Genomic DNA, 20424 nt, shown 5'->3' with positions numbered 1-20424 from the left:
ATAGGTTTCATCTTTTTGACCAATATGACTTATGAGACCGCATCCTACCTCCAAGCCAGCAACAAGAAGAAAGGGGAAGTAGAGACACCCCTCTTCCTTTTAAGGATATGACCGAGATGTTATGCTCATCACTTCTGTTCACATACCATTGGCCAGAACTTCCTCATATGAGCACAGCTAGTTGCAAGGGATGGTGAAATATGTTTGAGAGACTGTCTTTTAAAAGCAAAGCAAAATTGTTATTTTGGGACAGCTAGCTGTGTCAGTGACAGTTGTTTCTTAGAGTAGGGACTGAAACAAAACTATTAGATTGAGCCTTCTGCAAGTTCTCCTGACCTTCACTGGCACTGGGTGAGATTAGAGGGAGCAGAACCTTGATTACAATGTTCCAGAGGCAGAGATAGGAGGCATTTAAGAAGTTGAGAAATAAGCTGGGAGAATGAGCTGGTGGGGAGTGTTTGATGGAAAAGGACCTCCTAGAATCAGGATGAACTCAGGGCATTTGGGACAGAGGAAGGAGAAGAGACCAATGGAGAGGAGAGATTAGAGAGGAAAAGAGATAACTGACAGTATACAGTTGCATCATAGACCAGAGCCAGAGGAGTGGGCCTGAAAAAGATGAGTGGCAACGCCTTCTTTGTGTCTGGAGAAAGGGAGGTGAAGATAAAATTAAGCTAGAGAAATAGAGAAAGGCAGATTAAGGAAGAAATATACTTTACGGTTTCTGTATATTATTATTATTATTATTGAGATAGAATCTTGCTCTGTCGCCCAGGCTGGAGTGCAGTGGCGTGATCACTGCAACCTCTGCCTTCCAGGTTCAAGTGATTCTCCTGCCTCCACCTCCCAAGTAGCTGAGATTACAGGCATCTGCCACCATACCTGGCTAATTTTTGTATTTTTAGGAGAGATTGGGTTTCACCATGTTGGCCAGGCTGGTATCGAACTCCTGACCTCAGGTGATCCACCCACCTTAGCCTCCCAAAGTGCTGGGATTACAGGCATTCGCCACTGTGCCCAGCCAGTTTCTATGTATTAGTTGATATTCTAGGCCAATATTCTAGACAGCTGAGAGGACTGTCTAGATTTGAGGAGTATATTCAGCTAGGAGCAGCCAATGTTGAGATGAGAACTGGGAAGAGAATGGTGGAAGGACTGCCAGACTGCTCTGAGGCTGGGGCACCTGTTGAGGTTGGGCCACATATAAGTGGTGATGCCAGGCAGGGCTCTTCAGAGCTGTGGGATGACCCCCACTCAGGAGGTGGCAGCATCTGTGTGACAAAAGGCTAAGGCTGCGATGTGCTATAGCAGGCAGGGCTTTTTGGATACAAGCAAAGGAGCCTGACTTTAGCTAACTTATGTGACAGGGGGTTCTTTAGAAGTCATTGTGGGGCTTGTGTAATTTAGACTCTGGAGGATCAAGCTTGGGAAGGCATAGGAGCCAGTTCAGTCCCTGAAGTCTATAAAGGAGACATTTTTGGGAGGCTTATAAGGGCACAAGAACTCTGGGATAAATGAACTCCCAGCTTGTTTATTCCATTCTCATGTCACCTTTCTTAGGATTCAAAATCCTGAGAGAGAGAGAGAGCCAGATTGGCCTGGCTGGGATCACGTTCCTGTTTACTGCCTTGAGGAGAGCTGAGATCCTTGACTAGTCCATCAGGGGTGCTTGCTGAAGGGAGCAGGTGTTAGTGCTGGGAAGCCTCAATGGAACCACCTGGATCTACCTCTGGGTTTGAGGGTGCTGGGAATCACATAACATAAATGAAGTTCAGAAGAACCTGCTCAGCAAATTCCTGGGGGATTCAGTTAGGTGACAAAGGAAGGTTTCTATAGACAAATCCTTTTCTTGTTTAGTCAAAGATGCATCACTGGTACATTTATCTTCAAATGAAGATCAGGAGGAGTTAGGGTGGAGCCTTTTAATTTCCTAACTTTTTTTCCAGTGTTTCTGGGAATAAAAACCCAAGGAAAACTTATCAACAGGGTGAATGATCTATCAGAAAGATATTTGATAAAACCCTGTAAGACCTCATGACGTTCTTTAGTGGGCCAAAGTGCAGAGGAGTCATGGTCAGAAGTAATGGGGAGGGCAGGGGGAAGAAAAGTACTCCAAAATGCCAAAGAGAACCACAATGGGTGTTTGTGGGGACTGGAGATCTGAGTTAGAAGATCTTCCAAAGGATCTTTAGGGCTTGCTAGTACCCAACATTCCTCATTCCTCACTTACTGACTTTCTATTGTTAACAAAGCAAGTATTTTAGTTCAAAAGTAAATTATGATATATGATGTACTCCCAATTAAGTGAGTTTTATATTAAAATGAAAATTTCCAATCAGATGAATGTAGGTATCTTGGCCCTGTCAAAAATAATTCTACTATTTTTTGAAAGGATCCATGGAAAATTGTCTTATTTGCAGAAATCCGGTTGATGTCCACCCCTTCAAAAACAAACAACAACCCCACATGGTCTATATCTTTTAGAGCTTGAGATGGCTTTTAAAAAGCTAGTCATTAACTAAATACTTTATAACAAATTGGATAAGCTAGAATCAGCAGAAAGGCAAGGTTTAATCTGAAGGTCATTGAAACAGGGGTATAGAACAAGCTTTAACTTGGGGTTATGACCAAGTCAACAGATGGATATGGAAAGTGGCCCATACATTGAAGTTGATGTTTTGGAAAGTATGTTCCAAGGTGAACAGGACCTGACCTAAAGCAACATTTGTAAAATTGTGCCATGAAATGTGGTAATACAGCGTGACATGCCACCAGGGAACACAGGTTTGTTTGAGCTTTGTTTAAGACAAGCTCTCTTCCTTCAGGGAGCTCACAGCAAAATGGAAAGACAAGGGCCGACTTCAGAAGAAAATAAATGATAAAAGACAGCCTTTGATTTATGCCAAATAAGAGGAGAGAAAATTAATAACTTTTGACTCCCTCCCAGGTAATCCCTGGGGCTTCTCTGAATTAAAAGGAGACAATCCCAAAATGTATTTATAATTCTTTAAAGAACGTTAAATAGAGCTAAAGTTATTTGCAATCTAATTTGTTTAAGATTTTCCTGGGTTTCTTTGTTTATTAATGTGAAATGTGAACCCATCCTGCAAAATATTTAGAAGCTAAATAAGAAGTTTGAATATAAAAGAAGATAGCAACGCTACATAATAGAATAAAAATAAATTGAAAATCAAGCCTGTAGAGGGTTTTCTTTCTTTCTTTCTTTTTTTTTTTTCCTATTCTGTGACATGTATAAAATGGTATAACAATTTCAAGGAGACCCTAGGCAGCTCTCCCACGTGGGGACCCTTACTGACTCTTTAAAAAGGCCCAATGAGAGAAGTCACAGGGAAGTACATACCTGTTCTGACCACAGCCTCCAAAATATAGAAGTCAGACGTGGCCCTGGCTAAATATTAATAGTACCAAGAGAAAGCTTAAGCATAAACTCATAACTTTGGTCAGATATCAGACATCAGGAGCCAGATTTAAACCAATTGCTTGCGGAAAAACTAACGTAACTCCCTAATAACTTAGGATATGCTTTTGGGCAAATGAGCCAGACAAATGGATAAAACATGAGCAAATGGAACTAGGAGGGATAGCCCCTGCCTGCTCAGAAAAGTTTTGAAGTCTCAAGGCTGGAGAATAATATTAGAACTGGAAGGCACCTGGGAATCCAAGCCATCATCAGTTGATAAAACTTTTTTTAAGGAATATAGTTAATGGCAAGATCAAGAGAGGAATAAGCCCCAATTTCTTTGAAATTTCCAACTTTAATCATTTTCAAACTTGATATGAAATCTTTTATGTCTATTACTATTTGCTAGGAAGGCATTAAGAATGGGCTTGACTTTTACCAGTTTTTATGCGAGTTTCATAGGCTGACCTAGTATATACACATTGAGGATTCTAATCCAGCAAGTCATAGCATGTTATTTCAACTTATAAATAAAATACTCTGTATAGTGGAACTTGATAATGCTCACTAGGGCTTCAGCCTCTTTATCACATATTCTCAGGTCCTAGTAAAATTTAGTCATTGTTTTATGACCATCTTAAGAACCTTCATTCATTTGTTTAATTGATGGATATTTATTACTGTGCGCCAGGCCTGCGCCAAACTATGCCTAATTCATCTTTGCATTCTCCAGGGCACAGTGTATTGCACATAGGTACCAACCTACAGATGCTTGTTAATTAATAGATGAATGACTGTTATCTCAGTGTAAATTCTTTATCTCATTACCAAGGACTGAAATCTTGCCTACTGACAGCCTTTGCCATAGCCACAGCTTAAGGCACATTTTTTTTTTTTAAAGGATCCTGTTGCTCCAGCAACCAGATTTCTCCACGTCTGCTTGCCTTCTGTCACCAAGGCAACAGGGTGTAGTTGGCAGGCTGGTTTGAGACACTAGATGTTTGTGGTATCAGAGATGCCTGTGGTTCACAACTTTTTTGATTCATCAGTGTATGCATAATTGTATTTGGCAGTGTGCTCCTAAGTCTAAATCTTTTTTTTTTTTTTTTTTTTTTTTTGAGACAGAGTTTTGCTCTTTCACCCAGGCTGGAGTGCAGTGGTGCCATCTCAGCTCACTGCAACCTCGGCCCGCTGGGTTCCAGCGGTTCTCCTGCCCCAGCCTCCCTAGTAGCTGGGATTATAGGCTCCTGCCACCACACCCAGCTAATTTTTGTATTTTTAGTAGAGATGGGATTTCACCATGTTGACCAGGCTTTTCTCGAACTCTTGACTTCAGGTGATCCACCCGCCTGGGCCTCCCAAAGTGGTAGGATTGCAGGCATAAGCCACCGTGCCAGGCCTTTCTAAGTCTTTATATGTAAAGATGATTGTGGATGTTTGTGACAATTCAGCATCGTATTTGTGACTGGAAAGACCTCGTGTATTTTCAGGACCTGTGGATCTTGCCTCTTAAAAGCGGAAGTCTTGCTTATTTTTACTTGTAGCTCTTCTCCCTCCATCTTTTTCATAATCTGTATCTGGTTTTACTTTGGTTGAATAAATACTGCATGATTACTCCTTGCTAGAATCAACCTGGCCCATCTGCTAATGTCTCACTCCAGCAGCCTTAAAACAAACACACAAACAAACAAAAAAACACATAGTAAGACCACTTTGTTTCTTTTCTGTGATAGTTCTATACTTTCCTGGTTTATTGCTCATTTGTTTCTAGCTGTTATTGGAGTAGGAGGGGATAGCCACAGGAGCATTATACTACTTTGTTGTCATGATACCAACTCTATTAACATTATAGATAAATAGGAGAACTCAAAGCTACATAATGTTGCTTATTCACACAGGACATATTTATGAATGTCACTGCCTGAAAGAGACCTTCAGCTATAAAATGCTCATTAGCTCACATGGTGTGGTTGCAGTAGTTTCGGAAGGCATTACCTTACTATTGTAAGCCAAACCTCTCATTTCATAAGGTTTAATTATTTTTATCAATATCAAATAGCATTGATACTTTTCACAATTGAATTAAATGATGGAATACACTTATAATGTATTTGAATATGTTTTCTTTGTTCAGATACATATTTCAAGGAATTCTTATGAGAGATGATATTCTAGGGCTTCATCTTCTTCTTGGCCAGGACTCTGCTGGCAAAATTATTATCCAAATAATTCACCTTGCTCTTGACTTAATTCAGTGAAAAGTCTATTTTAAAAATTACGATGCTAATTCCTAGATTATTCACTTTATCTGTTAGTGTTTTGGGGTGGAAATTGTAGGCTAACACTCATTTTCAGCACTTCAGTTTCTCTTTTGCCTTATTAATTCCAGATGAGGTCACACTAGGTCTGAAGAGAGCTGGAAGGGATGGCCTTTTAGAATTCTTTCAGCCTTCTATTTTTCTGAAATTCTTCCATTGGCCTGAAGTGCTGTTGGTCAATGCCCATTTCAAAATTTTCAGAGAACACAAACAGTAATATGTTAAGCCTCTTCACCAGAAACTATTTCTGGAATGTTCTCTGTGTGAAACCACTTTGGTATATTTTCCAGCTTGTGATACGATGGGAACACCACCCTCTGTAGCCATAATGCTCTATTGGGCATAAACATTCAATGTGGTTCAATCTAGAGGCAGACTTCCCCCAGGCTCTGCATAATTTCAATCGTTTGTCCATCTGTGAGCCCAACAATTGCATAGTTAAAAGCTGTCACTTCTGGTGACAATGAGTCTGCTCTATTTTGAAATTTCAGATGACTATATTTTCTTGCGGTTAGTGATATAATTTCCAGAGAAATTGACATTTTATTTTCTGCTATCTCTATGCAATCTTGTAAATTCTAAGACTGTGGAAACTATTTATTTTCACCATCCCATCTCCAGTGTCTAGCATGGTGGCTACACATCGTGGGCATTTAATAAATATTTCTTGAATGAATGAATGAATGAATGAATGTGTAATTGTTCTTTTTAAAGATTCCCTAAAGTTTATTAAAGAGGAATTTAAAATTATATAAAGGAATAGCAAAAGCGGCAGCAACTCAGCATTGTCAGGGTGTTCTATGTCACATATCCCACTAGCACACATTATGCATAACATTTGTTAATATGTAAAAATGTTTGAAATGTTAGATTCTTCAGGACATCTGGAATAGTCATCTTGCAAACTCATCATGTGAGTGATTATCAGCTTTTCAAGAACATGTATAACCTGATGGATACAAGTTTGCCACAAGTTGCATTTTTATTCACTTTTTAAGAGAGTGGGATTCAGGAGGTATTGCAGGTTTAGCAGCTACATGGCATGAATGTAATAAGTGTATGAAGACAATGACCAACACTTAAGGAAGGGCCTGGACCACATTGTTAAGTATGGAGGCCACTGGGCACATGTGACTCTTGAGCAGCTTAAATGTGGCCAGTGCAACTGAGGGACTGAATGTTTAATTTTGTTTAATATTTATTAAGATGTAAAATAATAAGATATCTCAGTTTTTATATGTTGAAATAATATTTTGGATATTTTTGATTAAATAAAATAGATTTATTTCACTTTATTCTTTTTACTTTTTGAAAATGTGGCTTCCAGAAAACTGAAAATTATGTTTGATGCTTACAATCAGTTTCCATTAGACAGTACTAGCTTCATCTAGAAAGGTAAGGGGCAAAGTTATTCAGAAAGCATTTGCTGTGGTATGGCATTTGTGCAGGCATACAAGGAGCTGGAACAGATGCTCTGCTCCTCAGCTCAGCCCTGGGGCTGTCCTGCCTACACATGGGCACTGCTGTCATCATGCCTCTTTTCAAACTTTCTGAGGGCAGGATCAGCTTCATTTCTTTTTTTAAACATGCTCCTTATCTCAGGTTAGGGAAAGTATATAAACTGTTAAAGGCTGGCAGGTTCCATTTACTTTTCAAGGCTCTGGAAACTTGAGCTCAGAATGGAACAGAATATATTATGAGATCAAGAGAGTGTTAGCCTGGTGAGGATCAAGAGGGAATGGAAAGGAACAGGGAAGAAACTCATAGGTGGATGCAAAAATTTTGGTATTATTCTAGTGCTTAAGTTGGGTGGTAGGTAAATGAGTGCCAATTTTGTTACGCTTAATAACTTAGGTAGGTGTTGCATGCATGTATCAAAAATTCTATGATTAAAACAAAAAGGTTGGGACAAGAGAATTATCAGCCATGTTTACTTGTATTTGAATTCCTATATTTATTCCTACTTAACAAATAACCTATCATGTGCCTTATACCTAGTAGATGTATGATATATTTTTGTTGGATTGCATTAAGTTTAAGAATGATTCTTACAACTTGTCAGGGCACAGATGTTTCTTATTTCATTCCAGAAAACTATTAAAAACTTGGTTCTAGGCCAGGCGTGGTGGCTCACACCTGTAATCCCAGCACTTTAGGAGGCTGAGGCAGGTGGATCATGAGGTCAGGAGATCGAGACCATCCTGGCTAACATGGTGAAACCCTGTCTCTACTAAAAATACAAGAAAATTAGCTGGGCGTGGTGGCGGGCACCTGTAGTCCCAGCTACTCGGGAGGCTGAGGCAGGAAAATGGCGTGAACCTGGGAGGTGGAGGTTTCAGTGAGCTGAGATCGCGTCACTGCACTCCAGCCTGGGTGACAGAGCTAGACTCGTCTCAAAAAAAAAAAAAAAATTGGTTCTAGGGTACAGTGGAAAAAACAAGGCTGAAGGTGATTTACAGATATCCCTGGTGGGGTCTAAGGCCACCTCCACAGAGTAGAAGACACTGAGACCAACTCGTAAAATGATCAAATAACCTAGAATTTTGGGGCAAGGCAAACAAGGGATGTTAATAACACTGGCAACTTTAGGAAAGATAATTATTTTCAATGCAAAAAACATTTTATAGGAAGAGGTATAAGGTTTTTTTGTTTTTTTAATAGAGCAGGGACAAATCATAGAAAATACTGTATATAACATTTTAAATCTTATATCCTTTTAGTGCAAAATCATATTTTGAGTTTAAGTGTAACAAGAAAATTATACAGGATCCTAAAATTTAGGCTCTTAGTCATACTTAGAGCCTAAAAACTGTGGTGGGACGATTCTGCCATTTGTCAGTAGAATGTCAATTGTACTGTTTGTTGCAATATATTTATTTCCCTCTTAAACTCTTGAGAGCATCTTGAGGGAAAATAATCTCTATTAATCTTTATAATGTAGACCATAGCAAGATGTAGGCTCTTAGTTTGTCAAATCCAAATTGAACAGGTCATTCTAATGGCCTATAATTCTATTTTCAGGGACTTCACTGGAGGAACAGGATCAAGACCAAGACCAGGTAACTTAGTGTTGGTAGCAATAAAATCAAACACAACTCTCTAAAATTCAATGTAATTTATGTTACAGTTTCATATCTTCCCCCTTTTATTTCTTCAGCTTTGCTGCCTCTTGACCTGCTTCTGAAAGTGCCACCCCACATGCTCAGGGCCCACATTAAGGAACTAGAGGCCGAGTTAGTGACAGGGTGGCAGTCCCATAGCCTTCCTGCTGTGATTCTTCGAAATCTCAAAGATCATGGTAGTACTTACTAGATCACATTGATGTTAAGCACACAATGGGCAAATGCAGAATTATAGTTGGGCCTGAGATGTCTGAACGATGCTTGGGTGGTAATTTTAATACAAAGAGTGGAGAATTCTGCCTTGTTTGTTCACCATTATTAGTTTGGCGATTTGATGGTAACAAAATGCCTTCTGTGTTCACTGTTGGTTGAAATATTATGGGCTGTTTTTTTCCAAAATTTGCATTTCTGCCATGGTGGGAATGTTAGCCAGTTGACCTATTGATGCTTCAAATACATACCTACAAACAAAAAATAGTAACCATGTTTTACATAAGTATTTCTGTAAACTCTACACCTACATGATACATGTAGAATGAAGAAAGCAAGTCATATTTTTTTCTATCTCCTCTACCCTTACACAAATAATTATCTTTTACTTATTTATGTTTCTTTTCTTTTCTTTTTTTTTTTTTTTTTTGAGACAGAATCTCACTTTGTCACCCAGGCTGGAGTGCAGTGGCACGATCTCAGCTCACTGCAACCTTCACCTCCCAGGTTCAAGTGATTCTTCTGCCTCAGCCTCCTGAGTAGCTGGGATTACAGGTGGCTGCCACCATTCCTGGCTAATTTTTGTATTTTTAATATAGATGGGGTTTCACCATGGTGGCCAGGCTGGCCTTGAACTCTTGACCTCACGTGATCCACCCACGATTAAAATGACATATCACATTGTTTCCCTAATAATTGAAAAATTATAGATCCTTAAACATAAAAGTTTCTAATAAAGGTTTGGGAAGAATGTGTTAATGTTTCTAATTTTTGTTAAAGAGGACCAAAGTCCATCAGTAACATTTAAATTATTAGCTAAACCTAGACAATTCAGAAAAAAGTTTGATGATTATGCTTTTATCGTATGTGTGAGCATACAACTCTTGAGCATAGAGTTCTACTTTACTATTGGTTAATTTGGGATTGTTGTTTAATGCTATTTTCGCTTCAGCTTCCTTGATTCACATTCTTTTGTACTGCTAATGTTTATAGTGAATATAGGCAAACTGACTGTAATGTTAGCCCATGTCTCCACATTTATTAAATTTGCTTTGGATGAGTTATTGACAGTTTGAGGCCATTACAATGTCAGCATAGATGCCAAAAATGATGGTTTTATTAAGATGCCTGAAACTATCATGTTGACCATGCTCTGCTCCTGTTATTTTGAAAAGGTAAGTTCAAAATATAATTATGAAATTAAGATGATTGTTATTAATTGATGTTACAATAGCAAGAATGGAACACACATATATATGTAAGCAATTGACAGTTCTGTTGTAATCCATATTAGAAATTATTTTTCCTAAACAGTATGTTGACTTAGTTCAGTGCAAGACTTGATTTTATGTCGGTGGCACTGATCAGATCTCTGGACCTTTAAACAAACTATTTACATTATGGCACGGTTTACATACATTTCTTTCTTATCCCTACAGTTTGCTATATCATCTAATTCTTTAAAATCTGCTGATTCATATATTGTTAAAGCTTGTATCAGAATACACAAAAGCATTTTTTTTTTTTGAGACAGAGTCTCCCTGTGTTGCCCAGGCTTGAGTGCAGTGGTGTGATCTCAGCTCACCGAAGCCTCCTCCTCCTGGGTTCAGGCAATTCTCCTGTCTCAGCCTTCCGAGTAGCTGGGATTACAGGCGTCCACTACCATGCCTGGCTAATTTTTGTATTTTTAGTAGAGATGGGGTTTCTCCATATTGGCCAGGCTGGTCTCTAACTCCTGACCTCAAGTGATCTGCCCACCTCGGCCTCCCAAATTGCTGGGATTACAGATGTGAGCCACCACTCCTGGCCATTTTGAGTGTTATCAGTGAGTGCTAGATTTTGTACATAAAAGGAGTGGTTAGGTTTTACTAATATTGTACAACACATTAATTCACAAGGGAACATTTGGGTTACTACCTGAGAGTTACTCTACTTTCATGTCAGAAAATGAGAACTTTATTTTTCTCAACCTTAATATGAAGGTTTTTTCCATTAATTATAAAACTCATACCTTTTAAGTGTTGCAAGTCAATTTGGATGATTGGTTGCTTTATCAAATTATAAACAGCTGGTGCCAGTGCCATTCACTTAGGTCACCACATCTGCAAACCATGCTGTAATCCAGTCATTACCTTGGTATCTCTGTCTTAACTAAAGTATAAAGAGGTGACATTAATCTGGTAGTCCAACAATAAAGTAGTACGTTTGGACCAAGGTGTCATGAGACATTGTTGGTCCTGTCAGTAGCGAGTTATACCTTAAGCATTTGTTATGAAAAATAGGTAAAGCACTTAAATTTGTGAATGATTTATTTTTTTTAAAAAATAAGCTGATTATATTAGTGTATTTTCATTTACTTAACATTTGGTCTCGCTTTCTTGGATAGAAAGGAACATGTTGGAACTTATGCATAACCAACATTTACAGCCCTGTATTGCCTAAATGTTCTGGAAAAAATAGCAGAAAGGGGAGAATTTTGCCAAAATCAGGGCATTCCCCCAGGAATATATCTAGTATGTGAACATTATTTCCCATGTATTATGGCAGAATACAGGGTTAGAACCATTATTTTAGAGTGCCAAGTGCCTATACTGTAATATGATCTTGCCTGTATGGTACTCCTAAAAGCTGAACTTCTAGGTTCATGTCATGGTAATAACAGCAGTACCTCCAAACTCTTCTAGAACAAATAACAATGAAACTATTTTACATTACTTGTATTAAAAATCCCCTTGTTCTATCTTTTAATACTAAATTGTATCAATAATTTATTTTCTACAAATTATTTCAATTAAATAATAGATTGCAATTCCCTGCCAATAGAAAAGAAAACTTAGGAATTCATATATTATACAAATGAAAATATTACCAGTAATTAATATGAATAACTGAATGAAGAAACATTTTAACATGTTAATTATTTTAGCTCTGTTTTCCCAGCTTTAGTCACTAGTGAATTACCATGGTACAAATTTGCCTATGTCTGAGAACTATATGTACTATAATTTTCCTGATATTTTTCTTTACATCGACTAACTCAATTTAAATTCATTTTTAGAGGAAAGTTGTTATTATTTCTGTAAATGAGAACCAGTATAGTATCACTTGCCATAGGTAGATAACCATTGTAAAAGTAAATACAAATCTAAGAAAGACAACATTAAATTCCAGGTAGATATTGTTGTCTGCTTATCCTGAGGTCTGTTGTCTTTGCTGTAAAGGAACATTACCTAATATTTGAGAAATAATGAAAACATACTTGCACGATACTGAAACTTAATCCTTGATATAAACAACAGAAAGAAAACTGTAAAAGGAATACGTTTCCTACTGGACTATTTCATACCTGATCTACCTACTAATGAAATTAGGCTGTGTAGGTGTCCCATGCCTTGGGAAACTCAGTTCTTTAAAAATAGATTGATTCTGTGGTCTATAAAGTCAAATCAGTTAATCAAACAACTGGATATTACCAAGTATTTGGAATTGGGGATAAAGGTCTCAGGTCTGTCTTGTATTAAAAAGAAATAATCATTTCCTTTCAAGACATGGGAAATGGTATATATTTGTGAAAATTAAATCACACAAAAATATAACACAGGAAACATGTTCTTTTCAAGTACATACTATAATGTTATGGATTCTATTAGTGTGGGTCAAATGTAAATTTTTGGGTCTGTAAGTCAAACCTAAATTTTCAAGTGCAAATATAATGTCAACTAAAAATATGGCCTAATTTGACTGGATTAACACTGACATTTTCCCCTCCCTTGTTCAGGTTTTTATTTAGACAGCACCTGACACCCAGGCACTGAACCGATGTATGGGTTCTTATGCACTGCATTTTGAATAGAAATTGTCACTTTATGATTTCTGGGTCCTTAATTATGTTTTCTTATTGGATGACTATGAATCTATTTTTATGCTTCCATTTTGTTAGTAAAGGCAAATCTAAATCAAATTGTCAATTTTTTTTTATTTTTTGCTCAAATATTCTAGAAAGCATAGCTAACATTCTAGTTGTCCTTATACGAACAACTTTTAGTAGTTTACTTTCAAGTTAATTATTAACATAAAGTACTTAAAACTTACCTTCACAATTGCCAAAGTGATTTTAAGTACATACCTTCTTTTATTATGTTGCATAGCATTTTTAATCATATAAAAATTTGCTCACAGATTTTAGTCAAAACTTCTATGATACTAGTCTATACTATATAATTTGGCATATAATTATATACATTTTTGGGATTTGTGAAGTATTAACTATGTTTTCCAACCAGATTGTAAGCATCTTCATTGCAACTTTTATAGATATAGGTGTATCTCACAGATATTGCAGGTTCCGTCCCGGCCAACAGCAATAAAGCAAATATCACAATTAAACATGTCACCTGAATTTTTTGGTTTTCCAATGCACATAAAGGTTATGTTTACACTATACTAAGTCTATTAAATGCACAATAACATTATGTCCAAAAATATATATACTATAATTAAAAATGCCTTGTTGCTAAAAAGTGCTAAAGATCATCTGAGACTTTTAACAAGACATAATCATTTTGCTGGTGGAGGGTCTTGCCTCCCTGTAGGTGGCTGCAGATTAATCAGGCTGGTGGTTGCTAAAGATTGGGGTGGTTGTAGCAATTTTGTAAAATGAGATAACAATGAAGTTTGCTCAATCAATTCAGTCTTTCACAAAAGTTTCTCTGTAGCGTGCGATGCTGTTTGATAGCATCTTACTCACGGTAGAACTTCTTACAAAAACTGGAGTCAGTCCCCTGAAACCTACTGCTGCTTTATGAACTAAATTTACAGACTATTCTAAATTATTTGTTGCCATTTCAACAATGTTCATAGCATCTTTACCAGGAGTAGATTCCATCACAAGAAACCACTTTTGTTGCTCATCCCTAAGGAGCAACTGCTCATGCATTCAAGCTTTTGGATGAGACTGCAGCAATTCAGTCACATCTTCAGTCTATTTCTAATTTTAATTCTCTTGCTATTTCTACTACATTTGCAATTACTTCTTCTACTGAAGTTTTAAACCCTCAAAGTCATCCATGAGAGTTGGAACCAACTTCTTCCAAACTCCTGTTACTGTTGATATTTTGACCATTAATCATAATTTTTTAAATTTTTTATATTTCTTTCCATAAGTTATTGGGGTACAATTCTTCAGCGGTGATTTGTGAGATTTTGGTGCACCCATTACCTGAGCAGTATACAGTGCACCATATTTGTAGTCTTCTATTCCTCACCCCTTTCCCACTCTTCCCCCCAAGTCCCCAAAGTCCATTTTATCATTCTCATGCCTTTGCATCCTTATAGCTTAGCTCCCACATATCAGTAAGAAGATATGATGTTTGGTTTTCCATTCCTGGGTTACTTCACTTAGAATAATAGTCTCCAGTCTCATCCAGGTCACTGCAAATGCTGTTAATTCATTCCTTTTTTATGGCTGAGTAGTATTTCATCATATATATAATATATAATATATATTATATATATTTTTTATATAATATATTATATATAATATATATAAAATATATATAATATTTATATATTATATATGTTATATTTTATATATTATATATTATATATATTATATATTATATAATATATATTATATATTTTTTATATATTATATATTATGCATAATATATAATATATATTATATATTATGCATAATATATAATATATATTTTTTATATATTATATATTATGCATAATATATAATATATATTTTTTATATATTATATATTATGCATAATATATAATATATATTATATGATGTATAATATATAATATATATTATACATAATATATAATATATATTATATATTATACATAATATATAATATATATTATATATAATTTATTATATAATATATTATATAATATATTATGTAATATATTATATATTATATAATATATAATATATATTATACAATATATTATATATAATATATGAAATATATAATATATATTACATATATTATATATAATATATATTACATATAATATATTATATATTATATATAATTATATAATATATAATATATAATATATTATATATAAAATATCTATAATCTATATTATATTATATATTATATATACAATATATTATATTTATATTATATATTATATTCTATATTATATAATTATATATATTATATAATATATAATATATCATATGTAATATATGTTATATATTTCATATATATTATATAATATATTATATATATTATATTTAATATATTATATATTATATATAATATATATAATATATAATATATAAAATATAATATATATAATATATAAATATTATATATATATAAAATATATAATATATATTATATATATATAAAATATATAATATATATTATATTTATAATTATATGATTATATAATAATTATATAATATATATAATATAATATATTATATATATTATATTATATATGATATATATTATATATTATACATAATATATTATATTATATATATAACATATATATTATATATAAAATATATTATATTTATATATAATATATATTATATATTATATATAACATATATAATATACATTATATATATATTATATATATATCAGTTTCTTTATGCACTCCTTGATTGATGGGCATTTGGGTTGGTTCCACAATTTTGCAATTGTGAATTGTGTGGCTACAAACATGCATGGGCAAGTATCTTTTTTGTATTATGGTATCTTTTCCTCTGGGTAGATACCCAGTAGTGGGATTGCTGGCTTAAAGAACTTTTAGTTCTTTAAGGAATCTCCACACTATTTTCCATAGTGATTGTACTAGTTACATTCCCACCAGCAGTGAAGAAGTGTTCCCTGATCACTGCATCCATGCCAATATCTACCGTTTTCTGATTTTTTGATTATGGTCATTGTTGCAGGAGTAAGGTGGTATCGCATTTTGGTTTTGATTTGCCTTTCCCTGCTCATTAGTGATGCTGAACATTTTTTCATATGTTCGTTGGCCATTTGAGTATCTTCTTTTGAGAATTGTCTATTCATGTCTTTGGCCTACTTTTTGATAGGATTGTTTGTTTTTTACTTACTGATTTTTTTGAGTTTGTTGTAGATTCTAGATATTAGTCCTTTGTCACATTTATAGATTGTGAAGATTCTCTCCCACTCTGTGGGTTGTCTGTTTACTCTGCTGACTCTTCCTTTTGCCATGCAAAAGCTCTATAGTTTAATAAGGTCCCAGCTATTTATCTTTGTTTTTATTGCATTTGCTTTTAGTTTCTTGGTCATTAAATCCTTGCCTAGGCCAATCTCTAAAAGGATTTTTCTAGAATTCTAGAAGATCTAGGATCTTCTAGAATTTTTATAGTTCCAGGTCTTAGGTTTAAATCCTTAATCCATCTTGAGCTGATTTTTATATAGGGTGACAGATGACAGTCCAGTTTCTTTTCCTACTTGTGGCTAGCCAATTATCCCAGCACCATTTGTTGAAAAGGGTGTCCTTTCCCCACTTTATGTTTTTGTTTGCTTTGTTGAAGATTGGTTGGTAAGTATTTGGGTTTACTTCTGGGTTCTCTATTCTGTTCCATTGGTCTATGTGCCTATTTTTATACCAGTACCATGCTGTTTTGGTGACTATGGCCTTATAGTATAGTTTGAAATCAGGTAGTATGATGCCTCCAGATTTGTTCTTTTTGATTAGTCTTGATTTGGCTATGCGGACTCCTTTTTGGTTCCATATGAATTTTAGAATTGTTTTTTCTAATTCTGTGAGAATGATGGTGGTATTTTGATGGGGATTGCATTGAATTTGTAGACTGTTTTTGGAAGTATGGTCATTTTCACAATATTGATTCTACTCATCCCTGAGCATGGGATGTGTTTCCATTTATTTGTGTCATCTATGATTTCTTTCAGCAGTGTTTTGTAGTTTTCTTTGTAGAGGTCTTTCAACTTCTTGGTTAGGTATATTCCTAAGTATTTTATTTTATTTTATTTTATTTATAATAAAATAAATAAATAGAGAGAGATGGAGTCTCACTCTGTTGCCAGGCTGGAGAGCAGTGGCACAATTTTGGCTCACTGCAACCTCCGCCTCCCGGGTTCAAGTGATTCTCTTGCCTCAGCCTCCCTAATAGCTGGGACTACAGGTGTGCGCTACCACACCCAGCTGATTTTTGTATTTTTAGTAGAGACAGGGTTTCACCATGTTGGCCAGGATGGTCTCGATCTCTTGACCTCGTGATCTGCCCACCTTGGCCTCCCAAACTGCTAGGATTACAGGTGTGAGCCACCACGCCCAGCCAGTATTTGTATTTTTTGCAGCTGTTGTGAAAGGAATTGAGTTCTTGATTGGTTTCTCCACTTGGTTGCTGTTGGTGTATAGAAGAGCTACTGATTTGTGTACATTAATCTTGTATCTAGAAAATTTACTGAATTCTTTTATCTGTTCTAGGAGCTTTCTGGAGGAGTCTTTAGGGTTTTCAAGGTAAATGATCATATTGACAGCAAACGGTGACAGTTTGACTTCCTCTTTACTGATTGGATGCCCTTTATTTCCTTCTCTTGCCTGACTGCTCTGGCTAGGACTTCCAGTACTATGTTGAAGAGTAGTGGTGAGAGTGGGCATCCTTGTCTTGTTCCAGTTCTCAGAGAGAATGCTTTCAACTTTTCCCCACTCAGTATTATGTTTTCTATGGGTTTGTCATAGATGGCTTTTATTACATTGAGGTATGTCCATTGCATGCCAATTTTGCTGAGAGTTTTAATCATAAAGGGATGCTGGATTTTGTTGAATGCTTTTTCTGCATGTATTGTGATGATCATTTGATTTTAGTTTTTAATTCTGTTTATGTGGTATATCACATTTATTGACTTGTGTATTTTAAACCATCCCTGTATCCCTGGTATGAAATCCACTTGATTATGGTGGACTGTCTTTTTGATATGTTGTTGGATTTTTGTTAGCTAGTATTTTGTTAAGGATTTTACCATCTGTATTCATCAAGGATTTCAGTCTATAGTTTTCTTTTTTGATTATGTCCTATCCTGGTTTTGTTATTAGGGCGATGCTGGCGTCATAGAATGAATTAGGGAGGGTTCCCTCTTTCTCTATCTTATGGAATAGTGTCAAAAGGATTGGTACCAATTCTTTGAATGTGTGGTAGAATTCTGCTGTGAATCCCTCTGGTCCTGGACCTTTTTTTGTTGGTAATTTTTAAGTTACCATTTCAGTCTCACTGCTTGTTATTGGTCTGTTCAGGGTAACTAATTCTTCCTGATTTAAGCTAGGAGGGTTGTATTTTTCTAGGACTTTGTCCATCTCTTCTAGGTTTTCTAGTTTATATGCATAAAGGTGTTCATAGTAACCTGAATGATCTTTTGTATTTCCATAGTGTCAGTTGTAATATCTCCTGTTTTGTTTCTTAGTGAGGTTATTTGGATTTTCTCTCTTTTCTTGATTAATCTTGCTAAGGGTCTATCAATTTTATTTATATTTTCAAAGAATTAGCTTTTTGTTTCATGTATCTTTTGTATATTTTTTGTTTCAATTTCATTTAATTCTGCTTTGATCTTGGTTATTTCCTTTCTTCTGCTGGGTTTGAGTTTGGTTTGTTCTTGTTTCTGTAGTTCTTTGAGGTGTGACCTTAGAATGTCAGTTTGTGCTCTTTCAGTCTTTTCGATGTAGTTGTTTAGGGCTATGAACATTCCTCTTAGCAACGCTTTTGCTGTATCCCAGACCTTTTGATAGGTTGTGTCATTATTGTCATTCATTTCAAAGAATTTTTAAATTTCCATCTTGATTGTGTTTTTGACCCATTGCTCATTCAGGAGCAGGTTATTTAATTTCCATGTGTTTGCATGGTTTTGAAGGTTCCTTTTGCAGTTGATTTCCACTTTTAGTCCACTGTGGTCTAAGAGAGTGCTTGCTATAATTTCAATTTTTAAACATTTATTGAGGCTCATTTTATGGCCTATCATATGGTCTATCTTGGGGAAAGTTCCATGCACTGTTGAATAGAATGTATGTTTTGCAGTTGTTGGATGAAATGTTCTGTATATATCTGTTAAGTCCATTTGTTTCAAGGTATTTAGTTAAATCCATTGTTTCTCTGTTAACTTTCTGTCTTGATAACCTGTCTAATTGTGTCAGTGGAGTACTGAAGTCCCCGCTACTGTCTATCTCATTTCTTTTTTTTTTTTTTTCTTTTTTTTTTTGAGATGGAGTCTCGCTCTGTCACCCAGGCTGGAGTGCAGTGGCACGATCTTGGCTCACTGCAAGCTTCGCCTCCCAGGTTCACGCCATTCTCCTGCCTCAGCCTCCCGAGTAGCTGAGACTATAGGCACCCGCTACCATGCCTGGATAATTTTTTGTATTTTTAGTAGAGATGGGGTTTCACCATGTTAGCCAGGATAGTCTCGATCTCCTGACCTCGTGATCTGCCCACTCGGCCTCCCAAAGTGCTGGGATTACAGGCATGAGCCACCGCGCCTGGCCATTCTCATTTCTTAGGTCTATTAGTGTTTTATAAATTTGGAAGCTCCAGTTTTAGGTGCATATATATTTAGGATTGTGATATTTTCCTGTTGGACAAGGACTTTTACCATTTTATAATGTCCCTCTTTGTTTCTTTTAACTGCTGTTGCTTTAAAGTTTGTTTTGTCTGATATAAGAATAGCTACCTTGCTCACTTTTGGTGTCCATTTGCATGAAATGCCTTTTTCCACCCCTTTACTTTAAACTTTTGTGAGTCCTTATGTGTTAGGTGAATCTCCTGAAGACAGCAGATGGTTGGTGAGTTCTGATCCATTCTGTGGTTCTGTATGTTTTAAGCAGAGCATTTAGGCCATTTACATTCAATGTTAGTATTGAAATGTGAGGTGCTGTTGCATTCATTGTGCTATTTGTTTCCTGTGTACTTTTGTGTTTTTTTTTGTTTTTTGGTTTTGTTTTTTAACTTGTATTTTTGTTTTAGAGGTTTTGATTTATGCTTTAAGTAGGTGCTGTTTTGATGTGTTCCCAGGATTTGTTTCAAGATTTAGAGCTCCTTTTAGCAGTTCTTGTAGTGGTGGCTTGGTAGTGGTGAATTCTCTTAGCATTTGTTTGTCTGAAAAATATTGTATCTTTCCTTCATATATGATGCTTAGTTTTGGGATACAAAATTCTTGGCTGATAATTGTTTTGTTTGAGGAGGCTGAAGATAGGGCTCCAATCCCTTCTAGCTTGTAGGGTTTCTGCTGAGAAATCTGCTATTAATCTGATAGGTTTTCCTTTATAGGTTACCTGGTGCTTCTGCCTCACAGCTCTTAAGATTCTTTCCTTCATCTTAACTTTGGATAACAGATGACAA

At 35.5% G+C, this 20424-nt stretch overlaps 1 protein-coding gene across 44 annotated transcripts in view; it reads left to right on the top strand.

Moving 5' to 3' along the window:
- The window catches only part of NEK10 (NIMA related kinase 10), a 259118-nt gene that overhangs the window by 196011 nt on the left and 42683 nt on the right, over nucleotides 1–20424 (top strand). For 25 of the 44 annotated variants that reach the window (XR_010155540.1, XR_010155535.1, XR_010155533.1 and 22 more), the window contains one exon: nucleotides 8761–8798. Coding sequence is in view for 32 of the 44 variants with exons in the window: in XM_016940607.2 (XP_016796096.1) it covers nucleotides 8761–8798 (38 nt within the window). In the remaining 12 variants the exon portion in view is untranslated. Of the gene's footprint in view, nucleotides 1–8760; nucleotides 8799–8896; nucleotides 9052–20424 lie in introns of those variants that run through there. The other 19 variants (XR_010155530.1, XR_001713217.4, XR_010155531.1 and 16 more) reach the window with 2 other exon arrangements.

This window comes from Pan troglodytes, chromosome 2 (genome assembly GCF_028858775.2).
Source record: "Pan troglodytes isolate AG18354 chromosome 2, NHGRI_mPanTro3-v2.0_pri, whole genome shotgun sequence".
NCBI classification, from domain to species: domain Eukaryota; kingdom Metazoa; phylum Chordata; class Mammalia; order Primates; family Hominidae; genus Pan; species Pan troglodytes.
This window is presented reverse-complemented; position numbering and strand designations above follow the sequence as displayed.